This window comes from Cicer arietinum, chromosome 2 (assembly GCF_000331145.2).
Source record: "Cicer arietinum cultivar CDC Frontier isolate Library 1 chromosome 2, Cicar.CDCFrontier_v2.0, whole genome shotgun sequence".
NCBI classification, from domain to species: domain Eukaryota; kingdom Viridiplantae; phylum Streptophyta; class Magnoliopsida; order Fabales; family Fabaceae; genus Cicer; species Cicer arietinum.
Window position 1 is genome coordinate 32,629,750 of NC_021161.2, and position 17,865 is coordinate 32,647,614.

Consider the following 17,865-nt stretch of genomic DNA (forward strand, 5'->3'; position numbering starts at 1 on the left):
ATTGAATGCGCCTCATACATGCACAAATTATGCACTATCACAAGATCATACAAAGCTCGATTCTAACATGGTATGTGCAAGTATAATGCAAGTTATGAGGATGGACCCTTCAATCAAAGTGAAGGTCATTATTGTTCAGATTCAGGCTTTGCATAACTACACAATTAGTTATAGAAAGGCTTGGTTGGAAAAAAAATAAGGCAATCGAACAAATTTATGGCAATTGGGAAGAGTCTTACAATCAACTTCCACAATGGTTATTAGTTATGCAAGCGTTTGCTCTAGGAACCGTTATTAAAATGGAAACAATCCCAGCTTATAATGAACATGGTTTGATAAATGGGATGACAATCTTTCATAGACTATTTTGGGCTTACGTTCCATGCATATATGCGTTTAAATTTTGCAAACCAATTGTACAAGTTGATGGAACTTGGTTATACAACAAGTATAAGGGAACTCTATTGGTAGTAGTTGCACAGGATGGGAACGACAATATCACTCTCATTGCTTATGCTCTTGTGTAAGGTGAGACAAAAGAGGCTTGGAGTTTTTTTTTGAGAAATTTGAGATCACACGTCACTCCACAAGCCAACATTTGTTTGATTTCAGATAGACACAAATCTATCAAAAGTGCTTACAATAATCTAAATAATGGGTGGCAACATCCTCTGTCAAAGCATGTGTTTTGCGTCCGACATATTTCACAAAATTTTGTAAGGGAATTAAAGGATAATGCTTTGAAGAACAAGGTTATTTCTCTGGGTAATAATTTAATTCTTACTTCTTATCATTAATGAAAAATTAAATTATGAAGTTTTATAATTTGTGTAATAATGCATTGTCTACTATTTCAATACAGGTTACTCAATCAATAAGTCTACATATCGATACTACCGCAGAGAAATTGGCATCGTAAACCCAAAAGCTTTGAAATGGTTAGACAATATACCGCGACAAGATTGGATTCAAGCATTTGATGGAGGTAGCCGTTGGGGTCAGATGACCACCAACCTTGTGGAGTCTATGAAAGCAGTATTAAAAGAACCACGCAACCTTCCCATCATTGCTTTGGTCCAATCAACGTGTTATAAAACAGGTACACTATTTCCAACCTTGGCAAAACAACACGCATCAATTTTAGCTTCTGGTCAGGTGTACACAGAAACATGCGTGACTTTTATGAAATCGGAAATACGTAAATCAAATAGTCATAGAATCGATAGTTTTGATCGAAGCAACTATACTTTCATGGTCCACGAGACAGTAGTTCCAAAAGAAGGGTGACCAATTGGTCATTTCAGTGTAAATCTTCCTAACAAGTGGTGCGATTGTGGAAAATATCAAGCTAAACATATGTCTTGTTCACATGTGATAGCAACATGTTCTAGCATCAAATATGATTATTGGAGCGTTATATCTGATGTGTACAAGGTGGAAACAGTACTTAAAGTCTACAATGAAGCGTTCCAACGGATACCAAATGAAGGATATTGGCCACAATATGAAGGTGTTAAGGTGTGTCACAATCCACTAATGCGGAGAGTCAAGAAAGGTCGCCCAAAGACCAAACACATTAGAACAGAAATGGACACTACGGATAGAGTCCCAAGAAAGTGCGAATTATGTCGGGTATCTGATCATACTAAGAAACATTGTCCAAACGCTGCTGGCACATCTACTCAAAATTGATGTATTTTTTTCTTTTAATTTAATGTAATTTTATTTTAATGTATTAATATAGTTTTCTTATTATTAAAAATATTAAAATTATTGTTATTATTAAACTTATTATTTTTTTAATGTATTTTTTCTTTTAATTTAATGTATCTTTATTTTATTTTATTAATAGAATTTTCTTTTTATTATTATTATTATTACTCTTTTTATTATTATAATTATTAAAAGTTATATAATATTATTAAATTAATTATTTTTATTATTTATAATAATATTTTGTGTTTTTTAATATTTTAATCATTTTTTAATTATTTAATAATAATAAATATAATTTACCCAATAACAAATCCAAGAAGGAAAAAAAAATTAAAATCCAGTACAAGGTCGCATCCCCAGGATGCGATTATCTAACTACGTTTAAAAAATTTTGCATTCACAAGGTCGCATCCCCAGGTTACGATGAACAACTAGAGCTAAAAAATAGGGCATTTTAGTATTATTTTTTGTAAGTGGGACATTTTGGTATTATAATTTAAAAAAAGGATATTCTGATAAAAACCCCTATTGGTGTGAAGTTTCTGCAGTAAGATATATTTTCAAGCTTTCATTTCTGATGGGATCTTCTTTTCCTATTTCCTTTGCACCACTAGTGAATATTGATTTATCATCATTGTAGTAGATTCCTACCCCTAAAATAATTTAGCACATTGGAAATAGTTTTGACCATTATGTTTATAGGTTTGGCCATTATGTTTGTAGCTAGTAACTAGGAGGCGTGAGGTTTGGGTTAAACTGGTGACTCTATTGATAGACTTTTTTTTTCACACGCTTTTGTTTTTAAAGTTTTATAAAATTCTTTAATTTTATTTAATCAATCTATAATAAAATATAAATAAAAATTATATTGTAAAATTAATATATTTAAATAATTTTTTTTTATTGAATACACAAATTTTTAATTTTTTTTAAGTCTTTGACATTAAGGGAATAAAATTAATAAATGTAAATCTAGAAAAATGACAGCATTCCATTTAAACCATTTTGATTATAAAAAGAATTGCATTTACATTGAGTGGAAACTAATAAATAAATGATAAATTCTTACTTTTATATTTGTTTATGAACGAAAAGCATTCAAATTTCAAGTTTTAGAGTAAATATAATTAGAATCTGTTTCACAATAAAAAGAAATATCTATAATATTCATAGGTCAGTAATTGTGTAAAAGTTAGTTTTTAACATAAACTATTTCAAACAAAATTATTCACCCATCACACACATTTTACTAAAATTAATTTTACGACGCCCACTTCACAACCAAATAATATACCAATATTCAATTATTAACAAAAAAAATATTTATATAATCACACTCCTAAATAAAATTTATTTGAACACACATAAAAATATTTATTACTTAATTATTTTAAAATAAACATTATTTAATTTATTTTTAAATATTTTTTTGTGTATCTAAATATTGTGCCCAAAGTTGTGACTAGAGAACATTTTCTTCTTATGAAGATGCACACAAACCACAAGTGACGACAAATTTGAACTTCTCTCACAAGAGAACATGGTGAATTAGATTCTCAAGATTCACAAATGATGATCCATGTGGAGTGAGTGAATTAATCCATCAATCAATTAAAACAAAATATCCATAAACATTATTAGCAATAAATCGAAACACCAAACTAGGACACTTCTCCTCAAACAAACATACAACAAGAAGAACAAGAAGAAAGTCATAAACATTTTGGAGTTTTATCACAACAAAACGTTACGAATAAGATTATCAAAATTCACAAATGATGATCCATATGGTCCAGAGGTAGCATCTTTAGCCAACTCTTTCAACCTCAACGCTTTCTCTTTCATTTCTTTACCTTTTTCCCCATCCATCAATTCCCTCACAAGTCCCTCTATCTTATCTCTCTTAGCATCTTCAATTTCCAAACCAATCCCCCATTCATTACAACAAAATCGACAATTAGTTTGTTGTTCTGCAAAGAAATTGCCAGCATATCATTGGAACACCACCGCACACACTTTCCAACGTTGAATTCCAACCATTATGTGTCAAAAAACCCCCAATTGATGGATGACCCAACACTTCCTCTTGTGGACACCAACTTGACAATAAACCTCTATCTTTTGTCTCTTCCAAAAACTCTAGAGGCAGAACAGCTTTTTCACCTGCTACAAGATCTGGCCTTATGACCCACAAAAAGGGTATTTTACTATTAGCTAATCCCCAAGCAAACTCGACCATTTGTTCACTTGTCATAACAGTGATGCTTCCAAAATTGACATAAACAACACTGTTGGGTTCTTTGCTTTCGAGCCATTCCAAACACTCCGTCTCCTCTTTCCAAAGATTGGAACCAATTGTATCCAATTCGTTATCAGTGACATCTTTTAAGAGAAAATTTAAGGGACCAATGGAATAGACTGGAGGTAAGTTAGTCGATGAAAATGCTTCTAGAACGTCGTGCTCTATGGCATCAAACGTGTTCAAAATTATTGCAGAAGCTTTTTGAGATCTCTGGCATTCTACGGACAAAAAATCAAGCATAAGATCATTTGGATCTGTTGTTCTGATGAAGCTTGGGATATCCTTTAATCGAATTTCTTTTATGCCTGGTATCCAATCTATGGTAGTTTCCAAATACCCGTTTGTCATATAACTTGAATCTACATGCAAACAATTAATTTACTTCATTAAACATTAAAAAAATATATATATATTAATTCGGCTGTTCATTTTAACTGATTTAGGATGCACTTTGAATTGCATCTTGATTAAGTGGCCTTGCAATCACTAAAGACGTGAAACTCAATGTTTAAAATCTAAAAAGATGTAAAAACATTTAATAGTACTCTATTTGAAAGCAAGTGAAAAATCAAGTGATTAAATTTAATTGGATAATAATTTTCAAGTAGTTAATAATTTTCTATTAAAGATGAATTATTTGACAAAACACAGATTCAAATCCTAAATAGAAACATTCTTGATCAATCTTTATTTGTGTTTTAAAAGAATAAAGCCTCTTTTACTTCATAAGATGTAACACCAAAAAGTAGGTGGAAATAATTGATGACTATTGTAGCTTTATTTAGGCAGTTTTATCTTATAAACACTACAAGAAGTTGGAAAAAAAAACTTAGAGACATTTAAAATTTGAAATAGCATGAAAATTAAAAATGGAATAATAAATTTGACCACAAAATTTAATCGATAAAATTAGTACAAAATTTAACCGAAAAAATTAAAGATGAATCTTATTTTTATTTTTTGTTTTAGAGTTAGTTTCATTTTCAATTTTTTTTTAAAAAATGAGTCACGTACATTTATTTTCATCATTCATTACTGATCATAACCGTCAGCGGTTTGAGACACTAGAAACACTAAAAGAAGAAGTTGATCTAGAAAAAATTTAGACACACATTTAAAATTTGAAAAGTTGAAATAGCATGAAAATCAAAAATGGAATAATTAATTTGAGCATAAAATTTAACCAACAAAATTAAAGATAATCTCATTTTATGTTTTAAATTTTATTTTATTTTCAATTATTTTTTTTAAAAATGAATCACGCACGGTCCATAAATACAACTTTTATATTTACAGTAAATATAAATCATTTATTTCATCATTCACTAATAATTATAACTTTCATAATTAAAAAAAAAAATTAATCAATAATTTAATTATGTGTCTATGTGGTATGCTCTGATATCAAAGTTGAATAAATGAAGTACTGTTGTGCTCTGAAACTGCTTATGTACTCTTATGTTAAATCTGTTAGGTGTACTCTGATACCAAATTTTAATAAGCTCTAATACTCTGATTTTAATAAATTTGAATAGCAAGCTATGATATCAAAATCTGATACCAAATTTGAATGAATGTGAATAGCTTGTGCTTATGCTGTTGAAATGAATCATGAATTCTAAAATTCAGGGGGAGATTTTAAATAATAGTTATTATTATAAAGTTATAAACTCAAGGTTAAATTGTATGTTTGTCATTTAATCAAAAAGGGGGAGATTGTAAGACATATGCCTCCTTGATCATGATTTTGATATAATTTCCAAACATACAATGTATATGCATTATTTGATTGATCTAATGATTTTAATTGAGAAACATTTCAGGCAAATAATCAAACACTACACACTTGGACAAAACTTGGAACTCAAGCAATCAAACAAACATGGATGATGTCCTACAAGGCTTGAAGACTGATGTATAAAAGTGTCTAGTGTTAATAGTGTCAATTAGGTAGACTTAATCATAATGATTTCTCATATAGTATTTGCCAATGAAATCATAAAATTAGTTTTAATCAATCAAGTAATAAATCAATTGATAAATCAATTGAGCAATCGATTGTCTGACTCACGGAATAAGGGTTTCACTAAGTTAATCGATTGGGAAATCGATTACTTACATCAAAACTTGTGTTCTGTGTTTAAACAAATCAATTGGACAATCGATTTGCACATCAATTGAGTAATCGATTTTGTGATTCACAGAACCAAGTTTATACTGAGTCAATCGATGGGCAAATCGATTATGAAAATGCTTTTTCAGCAGACATGTGTTCTGTGATCAACGAAATCGATTGGACAATCAATTGAAATAAGTTTCTTAAGTTGCAAGCTTTGCACTAATCGATTGATAAATGTTTCTTAAGTTGCAAGCTTTGCATTAATCGATTAGGTAATCGATTGAAGGAATGAACTGGTTAATCATTTATCAGAAACATATTTACATAATCGATTGGCACATCGATTTTAACTAAACAGCTAAGCTACTGTAACAAGCCAAATCGATTGGAAAATCGATTGTAGTAAAACATCTTAGTCACTGTGACCAGCCAAATCGATTGGAGTAAAACATCTTAGTCACTGTGACCAGCCAAGTCGATTGACGAATCGATTGAAGTAAAATGTCTGAGTTACAGGGAGAGTTTAGCCCATTGCCAAATCGATTATGTTAATAAATAAATCGAATGAGTAATCGATTGTTTTGATCTCGTTGTTTGAACAAAACAAGTATAATCGATTAGTCAATCGATTCTGATACAAATTGAGTATCAGTTTCTGATAAGTGCATTAAAAGAATCGATTAGGTAATCGATTAGTTCTTATATTTTCAAGATTCAAGAAAAACAAGATACACGATAATCGATTAGGTAATCGATTAAGCTGGTATCAAATTTTAATAAAATCGATTACGAAATTGATTTATATGTTGTTTTTCTGAAACTATAAATTGATTCAATCACAATCTTTTAAAAAAAAAAAGAATAACACTTTTTCATAAACACAGAAAACTGAAAACATACACATTGAGAGAAAGATTGTTATATCTCACAAATACTCATTGGCAAACTACCTTGTGTGAGATTTTTTCATTGTGATTGAGTCACTTCTTCTTAGTTTTCTTTTTGTTTCTTTTTGAAAGAACTTTCTGTAATTGTTTTGAGAAATCCAGTAGTGGTACACTGGTGGTTATCTTTTAGGATGCTTGTGTTCATCTAAAAGAAACCTCAGCTTGATCTCGCTAGAGTTTGACGAGTAACTCTTAGGGATAGGTTGGTATTGTGATAGAAGTGGTTGTGAGTTGGATGGATAGGTTGTGATGCGGGAAAGTCTGTAAAAAATTCCTCAAACCATTCTAGTGAAAGGCTGAAATCTGTTATAGATTTCAGGACTGGATGTAGGTTATCAAAGTGATAGCGGAACCAGTATAAAAATCTCCTGGTGCACTATTTCCTCTCTCTCTCTCTTTACTTTTTATATTGATCTTGCATGTGATTGTGAAATTCCGATTTGAATAAACTGTTTGAATCTTTTACTGTTAAAATTGGAATTAATATTAAACAAGTTGGTTTTGATATTAATTCATCACTTAGGAAAGAATTAGATAATCTTGTTGATAATATTGTATAAAACTTCCTAAGGATAGAAGTCATAAAACCAACAGAAATATGTTTATTATTAGAGAAATTATCATGCAACCTCGTAGTTGTCAAAGTTTAAACACCTTTCTTACCTCAATAACCCTTCAATGGCTCAATAGATGTTGATAGCTCAATATTCTCGAAAGCCAATTAAATAATATATTATTTATTAAATCTACATTTGATTTTCATACCTATTTATTGTGCCGAATATATTCATATTCTTCACAACAATGAAACTCTTAGAAATTGTAGTAATGATGAAAATCAACGCTTTTATTTTGTGTTTCCTTTGTGGATTGTTTCTTTTATCTGTTGTGGCAAGTGAGACATCCAAAGAAGGTATACAATATACAAATAGTTATCATGTATGTACACATAATTACTTTCTTACTATATATATAATCAATTTAATAAATATTGTAATTTAATTTATTTGCAGGTTATGCAAAAGACTCCAAGAAAAATGTTTGGGTAGATAAGCTTGATGGTACCCAAAGAAGCAAGGATATAAAACCTTTTGATCCAAATAAGCCCGTTGGTGCGGGAAATAAAACAAGGGAAGAAAGGATGATGGAAAAGGAGGCAAAGAAGAAGGAAAAGGAAAAGATAGAAAAGAATCATGGGAAAGGGAAAGGGAAATGATAGGCCAATTAACCCTAAAAACTAGATGCACAACTTATATCTCATGCTTATGCATTATTAGTTGTTAAAAAATATATATATAATAAAACATACACTATAATCATTACATGATATGGTGAATGAATAATAATAATAATAATAATAAGATTGATGTTGTATACCTTTCAAAAAAATATTGATGTTTTCCATACCATGTATAATTGTTTTGGTAAACTTATGTACGTGATAATTTATTTTTATTATAGCAGATTCGTCTCTTTAATCTAATGTAGTTCCTTAATTTATCATTCACGCATAACTAATTAATTATTTTTTATTAACAAATGTTAAAGTGAAAATTCATCTTGAATTATTATTAATAGTTTTAATTTTTACAATAATTTTTATTAAAAATAATGAAACTCATGATCATCTTGTTTCAATAAATATTAGATTTATCATACCCATTAGACAAACAACTTTTTAAAACTGAACCTAAGAAATAAGAATGCAAATTTATGATTATAAATGAACAAAGAGTAGAAATATACCAATACAAAATATCCCATCCTAACAAATAAAATTATTCACCCGAGAACTAAACCATTTGAATTTATAAAGGTCAAAGATTAAACCGTTTGAATTTGTCCGAAAGAAACATTTGAATTCTTATTTCTTTGAATTTCTCAATGTTAGTATGTTATTATAATTTTTATTTCTATACTAATTCTTATTTCTTAGTATGTCTAGTCTTCTATAGTTTGACTTGCTTACGGTTTAAAGGTTAATTTTTAAAAGAGTCTTCTTTTGGGGATCAATGTGAATCATTCTTGGTTGAAGAGGCGATAGAGATATTGTAACACTTCAAATTTTATAATAAATTATTTTACTAATAAAATATAATTTTAAATAATTAAGTTGATGTTAAAATTATTTTAAAATATATGTTAATTAAATTTAGGATTAATTTTTTTTATATGATGTTTTAATCTTGTAAATGTTAGACTAAATGAGTGATATAAATATCAAATATTATATTTTTATATTTTTCTAAAAACAATAATATTTTATATGTTATAAGATTTAAGGTGATTCTACTTGCATATGTCCGATTTTAGTTAATTTGATATTTCCTTGTATGCTGGCTAAGGTTAAGTGTGCACACAATTATATTTAATTATTTTTAAATATATTTTATTTTAATTAATTATTTTACAAAATAATTATCTTGAGATATTAGTAATATTGATATTGATTTTCTTTATTTCTATATTTTTATTACGGTTTGATGATTTTATACATATTCCTTTTGATTTAGTAATTAATATAAATCGTTGATGTTATATTTATTTATTTTATCATTTCGACTATTCTGTAAAGATGATGCATTTTTATGTGATTATTTCAAAAAATATTATAGTAATAATTATAATTACTATTTTGAGTATGAAAGTTTTTATTAAAATTTGATTTATTTATGTTACGGAAAAATAATATTATGTTAAAAAGTGTGTTTTGGAGAAAAAGTCTTTAGTGTGGATAAGTAAAATAAATTATTTATTAAGGACTTTTAGAAATACTAGAAAATGAATTTTGGACTAGATGACTATTTACACCCCTATTGTTTTACTTCTGCATATTAATTTGAGCTATTACTGGTTGGACTTTTATTTCCTACACATGTTGCCTCATATTTGTACATCTGCTATCTGCACTCATCCTTCTGCAATTAAAAAAAATAAAAAAAACGAAAATCATACTAATGGCAGCCAAAAATTTTTTTTCTCTCAAATTAACTCCGACCAATTCTTTGTCGTTTGAATCTATCCCAACCTCTATCCCACACAAAATTGGCCACATAATTCATTTTTGGCGTCAATTTTATCGATCGTGGCTCCATTTCATGAGAAACAACTATGTTTCTTTCGTTAGGAGAGCTGTTTTTGGCCAATTTTGATCACCATGTTTGTCCTCTAAAAAAAAAGGTATCGTTTTTGGATTTCTCTCGTCGAAACCTTCAAGAAGCACTATTCATTTGTATTTTTCGGTAAAGTTGGCATCGAACTCTTCTGGAGCTCCTATGAGTCGGTGAGACTGTTTTTTTTGCAGTTTTTCTTATTGTTTTGATTCCATTTTGACTCCCTAAAATTATTAATAATTATTTAACAAATATTGTTATGTTCCATATAATTTATCAGTCGCATCTCGACGAATTTGTGAACTCGCTCGTTTATTCGAATTCGCACGTTGTACCTTGTCGGTCTGCAGTTGCGGTTGAAAACTTCAATTAATATCAGTGTTTGAGAAAACGTTGAAAGAACGTTTCAATTCATGAATATAACATATTTTGAAATGAACGGGAAAACTAAATTTCCCAACAATTTTGAGATGTACGGCAGTAGCCTTTTGAGGGATAAATTAATTAATATGAAAATATGAAAATTGTGAGAATAAAATGTGAAATATAAATATTTATAAGGTGTTGATTGATTTAATTTTATTAAATGTGTCATATTTGATATTGTTGTGATATTGACGTGTTTTTGTGATAATAAAATATTAATTTAATTTGATAAATTTATGTGATTATGATGATGTATAATTAATAAGAGTGATGTAATAAATTTGTAATAAGTTTATGTGATGAGATATGATTAACGACAGTGATGTTGTGAATTTGTAACGAGAATATTGAAGTGACCCCATAGTTGGTGAAATAGTTGCAATTCCAATGTGTGTTTGAAATGACGGTCTTAATGGACTATCATAGGCCAAAGATGGGAGAAAATAAATATTAAAAATATTTGAAGTGGACATTAGTTTGTCATAATATAAGTAAGGTCTTACAAGCCTAGTTATTTCAGGAAAGTACAACTGAATGAGTTTGATCGTGACAGTCTGTTGTGAGCCTTAAAGCAAAATTGTTAGACATTGGAGATATTTTGGAGGAGAATTCCTACTTGAATAGAAGGATATCAGTACAAATGTCGACAACTACCATGCAACACACATTTACCTCGACTGTCGCATATATGTGTCTCGGGTTGAGTTGAGGGGATCTACAAGGACACAATCAATTTGAAATGTCCGTCCACCTGGATGGTGTCATAGTATCAAGCCTCCTAACCAAGTATTTCATAGTTAAAATGGTACCACATTGGGAAGTAGAGTCTAAGCTCATGCATAACATTGCATTTTCTTGTGATTGTTTTGGTGTGATTAATAGGTACGGTGTGCGATAATAGTTTCTCTTAGATGATTTGATGTAATAGTGAAATGTATTGATTTTCTTTGAGTGTTTTTGACTTTATAATGTGAGGTATTTCCTTGAACAATCTTTGTGTAATGATATAGTTTATTTATGAATAATTGTGTATTTTTCTTACGTACTTTTATTATACTATTAGCATGATTTTAAAACTCACCTCCTCGCGGTTATTATAGGTTAATGAGTCTTGAAGTTCAAGTTGGGATAAACCTCACTCTCATATGTGATATCATGAATATGAGTTTTAAATTGTATTTTACTTTTCCATTTTTTTTTTATTAGAAATGACTTTTTGTATGAAACTCTTATAAGTACTAGTAAGTTTTTGGAATTAAATTAAGAAATTTTAGTTTAATCAAGTGTATGGAGATTGCATCTTTTATAAGAGGAAAGAGTTTAAAGTGTTTCTTTTGAATTTTGAGAAATGTGATATCATAAATTAATTATAAAAGTTTTTTATTTACTTGAAAATATATTTTCTTTATTCGCTGCTAATGTACCAAAAACAAAAAAATCAACTGTAAATTATTATATATTATTTTGGGATTTAGGATGTCACATTAGTGATATCAGAGCATGTTTGTCCAATCAGACTGAGTGGGTCGAGTGTCGATTCATTAGTCGAATGTTAGTCATGTCGGTTGTGTATTAATATTTTTCAATATCATATTTTTTTTCTACTTGTATTATTGTGTTATGCACAATATGCTTTTGATTACTTATAATATTTGTGAAGTTACTAATTAACTATTTATTGTTGGCTTATTTTGATTGTACTGCGCATTCTTAATTTATGTCTAAGATTTTAGAAGATTCTACGTGCATATGTGTGTTTGTACTTAATTTGATATTTTCTTGTATGCTGACAAATGTTAAGTGTGCACATAATTAAATTTAATTATTTTTAAATGTATCTTATTTTAATTAATTATTTTATAAATAATTATCTAGAGATATTAGTAATATTGATATTGATTTTCTTTATTTCTATTTAGTTTTTACGGTATGATGATTTTATACATATTTATTTTGATTTAGTAATTAATATAAATTATTAATGTTATATTTATTTATTTGGTTAATGCGACTATTCTATAAATATGATGTATTTTATGTGATTATTTTTAAAAATGTTATACTAATAATTAAAGTTATTATTTTGCGCATGAAAGTTTTGATTAAAATTGGATTTATCTATGTTAAGGAAAAATAATATTATGTTAAAACGAGTGTTTTAAAGAAAAAGTTTCTAGTGTGGTTAAGGAAAATGAATTATATATTAAGGACTTTTAGAAATATTAGAAAATAAATTTTGGACCAGACGATTGTTTACAGCATTATTTTCTATTTCTGCATATTAATTTGGGCTATTACTGGTTGGACTTTTATGTTGGGAGGATAATTCTATCCTGCACCCCCATACCTAAACTTGTCAACCCCTCAAGACACATGAAAAAATAATTTTACCCTTTTAACCATTTATAATAATTTTCAAAATTGATAGTTTCGGAAATTATAAATTTGCGAAACTTTCTAAATTTTCAAATTCTTGAAATAAATATTGCATTTCAAAAATTTGGAAAGTTTTCATATTTGGAAATTTTCAAAATAAGGATTACATTTCAAAAATTTGGATTGTTCCGAAAGTTTTCAAATTTGAAAATTTTGAAAGTTTCTAAATCTAGAAAGTTTCAAAAAATTTATATGTCGAAAGTTTTGAATTGTTTGAAAGTTTTGAAAAATCTAGAATTTTCTATTTCAAAAGTTTTGAATTGTTCTAAAGTTTCGAATTGTTCTAAATAGGAGAATTTATATTCGTTCCCAAGTCATTGTATATTATTACTTGCTTCTTGACTATCCATGATAAATAAGTATGATAATAATCTAAACATTTCAATTATAGGTGTTGTGCAAGAAAAATGAGATATTATAATTTTTAGGATTTGGATATAGATTTGAGAATTTACGATTTGAAGATAAAAAAATTAGGATTGAAGTTGAATGTTCTTCAGTTTTTATTAAAAAATTTGGGGTTGAAGATGAAGATTATTGAGTTTTTATTATTTAATTGGTTTATTATGAATTAGTTTTAAATTTTTAACTAAATGATTAAATGAGTTAATAAAATGAATTTTAATTTTAAATATTAAATAATGTCTAGTCAACAACAATCACACGGTCACCACGTGACACTTCATCCAAAATTAGTGATGTCACAGTTTTTTTACTAAAAAAGATTTAGAAATGACTTTATTAAAATTTGTTAGCATTTGCAAGGGTATAAATAAATAAATAAAAATTATAGGGACTAATATGAAAACAAAATATATTTACAAGGACCAAAAACATATTTAAGCCAATTTTTTATGTTTGAGTTTGATAGACTTGTAGTAGGATAGGCCATAGGACTTTATTGGGCGGCGTGGTAGAAAGGAAAACAACAACTCAATTAAGTCTAAGGATTCAATAATTAAATCTATCGAAAACTAAATGCATAGCATATATCTCATGCTCATGTAATAACTAATGTGTTAAAAAATGTAAAATAGAGCATAGACACTAATCATTGCATTAATGAATTATAAAAAGATTGATGTTGTATATCCTGAAAGCATATATTGATGTTGTATATCCTGAAAGCATGAATATGCTGAAACAACAATATTACATTGCACAACATAAAATTACTCAACCAAATAATAAATCAATTGAATTTATGTAGATCAAAGATTTTGAGTTTGCCAAAAAAAAAAATATTTAAATTTATAAAGATAATCAGATTACTCAATCAAATAAACTAAGCAAAAAACTCAAAGACAGAGCTAGAAGAAGGACCACCACAGGCCATACCCATGGTCCCACAAATTTTATAAATATTATTAATATATTATTAATATATTATTAATATATTATTATAATTTTTATCTTTATACTTATTTTTTTATTAATTTTATATAATATTTTATAATATGTCCTTTTTATTCAATATATTGAATGTTATATAATTAAAAAAAATTATTTTGTAATTGTAACTATATAATATTACTAAATTGTATAGATTATTTCGTATAAAACCATATAAAAAAAGTGACTTGATTAAATTACCCCATAGAAATAGAGTATAATACCCTAAATTTTATAAGAAAATATTTTATTAATTAAATAGGATTTTAAATAATTAATTTGATGTTAAAATTATTTTAGAATATCTGTTGATAAATTTTGTGGCTAATTTTCGTTATATCGATGTTTTCTATGATGTGTTAGTTTGATAGATACTATATTAAATGAGTGATATAAATAATAATTTTTTTTAAAATTATAGTATTTTAGTGTGATATTTTAAAGAATAAGATTTTATACAATTTTAAGTGTATATGTGAGTTGATAACTAATATGATATTTTCTTATATGTTTGACTAATGTTAAGTGTGTACATATTTAAATTTTAATCATTTTTAAGTATCTCTTATTTTAATTATTTCTAAATATATCTTAGTTTAATTATTTATTCTATAAATAATTATCTTGAGATCGTAGTAATATTGTGTTTGATTTTCTTTATTTTTATAGACTTATTTTGGAATTGTGATTATGTGTATATATATATATATATATATATTATGATTTAGTAATTAACATAAAATATTGTTGTTATATTTATTTATTTTTATAATTTTGACTATTCTCTAATGATAATATTATTCTAACGTGAGTATTTTGAAAAATAAGTAAAATTGTAGTGATTAATTTGAATGTGAGAATTTGGGTTGTTATTAATATGTATTTCTTTTTAAAGGTTAATTATTTTAATTACTCTAATTCATCATATATTAGTTATGAAATATTAGTAATGTTTTGAAAATTTATCGATGTTTGGAAGAGTATTAAAAATGAGATTAAGTAACAATTGATTTTGTTATAGCAAAATAAAAATAATAACAGTAAAACATAAAATAAATTAGGAGACCGATGGGTTTGACCCATATATGTTAACCCTAATTATGTGGATAAAATAAAAAATAAAGAATAAGAAAGGGAGCTTCAGGAGCTGTAGAACCAAAGAGTAAACATAACAACAACCTATCGTTTGACATCAGTGATCGAGACCTATTCCAGAAAAGTTTCTCCGTTTTCGTCCAAATTTCAGTATGTTGTTTTACTCATTTAGCTAGTCAATTAAACACAATTTTCCAGATTTTTAACAACCCCAATTTCGCTCTAAAATACCTAATTTCTCTGGTTGTAGAATTAATTATTTTGCATCGTTCTCCTTCACTGTAAGTCCGATTTCAGTGAAATCAACGCCAAAATGACCGGGTGAAAAGTGGCTATATTATCCATTGATTGGTTTTCTAATTTATGGTAAGTTTCCATGATCGAATTTCGAAATTTGGTTTTTAGAGTGCCTTCTCATAATTTAATTTAACGTTCACCCATAAATTGTCGAGTTAGATCGATTGAAGGAAAAATGTTGTTTTCTTGTGGAATCATATTCATGTGTGAAAGCGTCAAAATAAGGTAAGGGATGAGAGAGCATTTGAATTCATGAGTATAATATAATTTGAGATGAACGGGAAAACCGTATTTCCCAACGATTCATTCGGGGCTCGTACGGCAGTAGCCCTTTGAGTGATAAATTGATTAATTTAAAAATATGGGAATTGTGAGATTAAAATATGGAATAGAAATATTTATAGAGTGTTGATTGATTTAACTTGTTAAATGTGTGATATTTGATATTATTGTGATGTTTGAATATGATTTTTTTATTAAATGTGTGATATTTAATATTATTGTGATATTAGATGTTGAATGAATTTTATGTATATGTTTGACTAGAAGTGTTTATGTGATGTGATAATAAAAATTGAATTCATTTTGATACGTTTGTGTGATTATGATGATGTATAATTAATAATAATGATGTTATAAATTTGTGTCAAGCCTATGTGATGATGTATGATTGATGATAGTGATGCTATAAATTTGTGATGAGTTTATGTGATGAGATATGATTAATGATAGTGATGTTGTGAACTTGTGATGAGAATATTGAAGTAACCCCACAGTTGGTAAAATAATTGTGATTCTAATTTGTGTTTGACATGAAGGTCTTAATGGATTATCATAGGCCAACGAGGGGAGAAAATAAATATTGAGAAATATGAAGTGAAGATTATTTTCTCATCATATAGGTAGGGTCTGACAAGTCTAGTGATTTCAGGGAAGTACAACTAAATGAGTTCGATCGTGGCGGTCTGCTGTCGAGCTTTAAGGCAAGATTGTTAGACCTTGGAGGTATTCAGGTGGGGAATTTCTAGGTGACTTGGAGGTAGCACTCCAAATGTCGGGAGCTAGCACGCAACACACGTTTACCTCGACTGTTATTTATATGTGTCTCAGGTTGAGTTGAGGGGATCTATGAGGACAAGACCAATTTGAATTATCCGTCCACTGGGATGGTGGCATAATATCAAGCCTCCTAACCAAGTATTTCAGATTTAGAATGCTACCACATTGTGAAGTAGAGTTTAAGCTCATGCATAGCATTGCATTTTTGTGTGAGTGTTTTGTTGTGATTAATATATATCGTGTGTGGTGATAATTTATCTTAGACGATTTGATGTTATAGTGAAATTTATTGATTTTCCTAGAGTGATTTTGACTTTTTAATGTGATTTTTTTTGATGGAATGTTTGTGTAATGATACGGTTCTATTATGATTGTTTGCGTGCTCGTCTTACTTGTATTATACTATCATCATGATTTCGAAACTCACCTCATTCGTTGTTTGTGTTTAACTGGCTTGGCCCTGCCTTTCCAAAATCGCAGTTATTACAGGTTAATGAGTCTTGAAGTTCAAGTTTGGGAGGAACCTCGCTCTGATAGGTGATACAGGGAATAAGGGTTTTAATTTGTATTTTACTTATTTAATTTGAAAAGAATGTTTGTATGAAAATCTTAGAAGTACTAGTAAATTTTTAAAAATAAATCACGTAATTATACTTAAATGAAGCTTATCGAGATTGCACTATTTTAATGAGGAAAATAAGTTTAAAGTGTTCTTTTTTATTTTTGAGAAACGAGATATCCGAATTAAAAATAAAAGTTTTTATTTTCTTGGAAATAAATTTTTATTTATCCGCTGCAAATTTTATAGGAATATGATATAATTTATTATATATATTATTTTGGGGTTTAGGGTGTTACATTTGTGGTATCAGAGCAGGTCTGTCCAATCAGGCCGAGTGGGTTGAGTGTCAATTCAATGTGTGTCAGATGTCAGTCGTGTCAATTGTATTTTCTTGTGTATTG

The 17,865-nt window shown here is 28.0% G+C and overlaps 1 protein-coding gene and 1 long non-coding RNA gene across 2 annotated transcripts; one reads left to right on the forward strand and one right to left on the reverse strand.

Moving 5' to 3' along the window:
- Positions 1-3,303: 3,303 nt before the first annotated feature.
- On the reverse strand, positions 3,304-4,485 carry LOC101490693 ((R)-mandelonitrile beta-glucosyltransferase-like). Its single transcript, XM_073365524.1, is given in 2 exon segments — positions 3,304-3,696; positions 3,698-4,485. Coding segments are annotated over 2 exon segments (915 nt in total). The 5' UTR covers positions 4,367-4,485; the 3' UTR covers positions 3,304-3,450.
- Positions 4,486-7,881: 3,396 nt separating this feature from the next.
- Positions 7,882-8,562, forward strand: LOC113784258 (uncharacterized). The gene is made up of 2 exons (XR_012162113.1): positions 7,882-7,997; positions 8,098-8,562. It is a non-coding gene; the product is annotated as an uncharacterized lncRNA (long non-coding RNA).
- Positions 8,563-17,865: the final 9,303 nt, after the last annotated feature.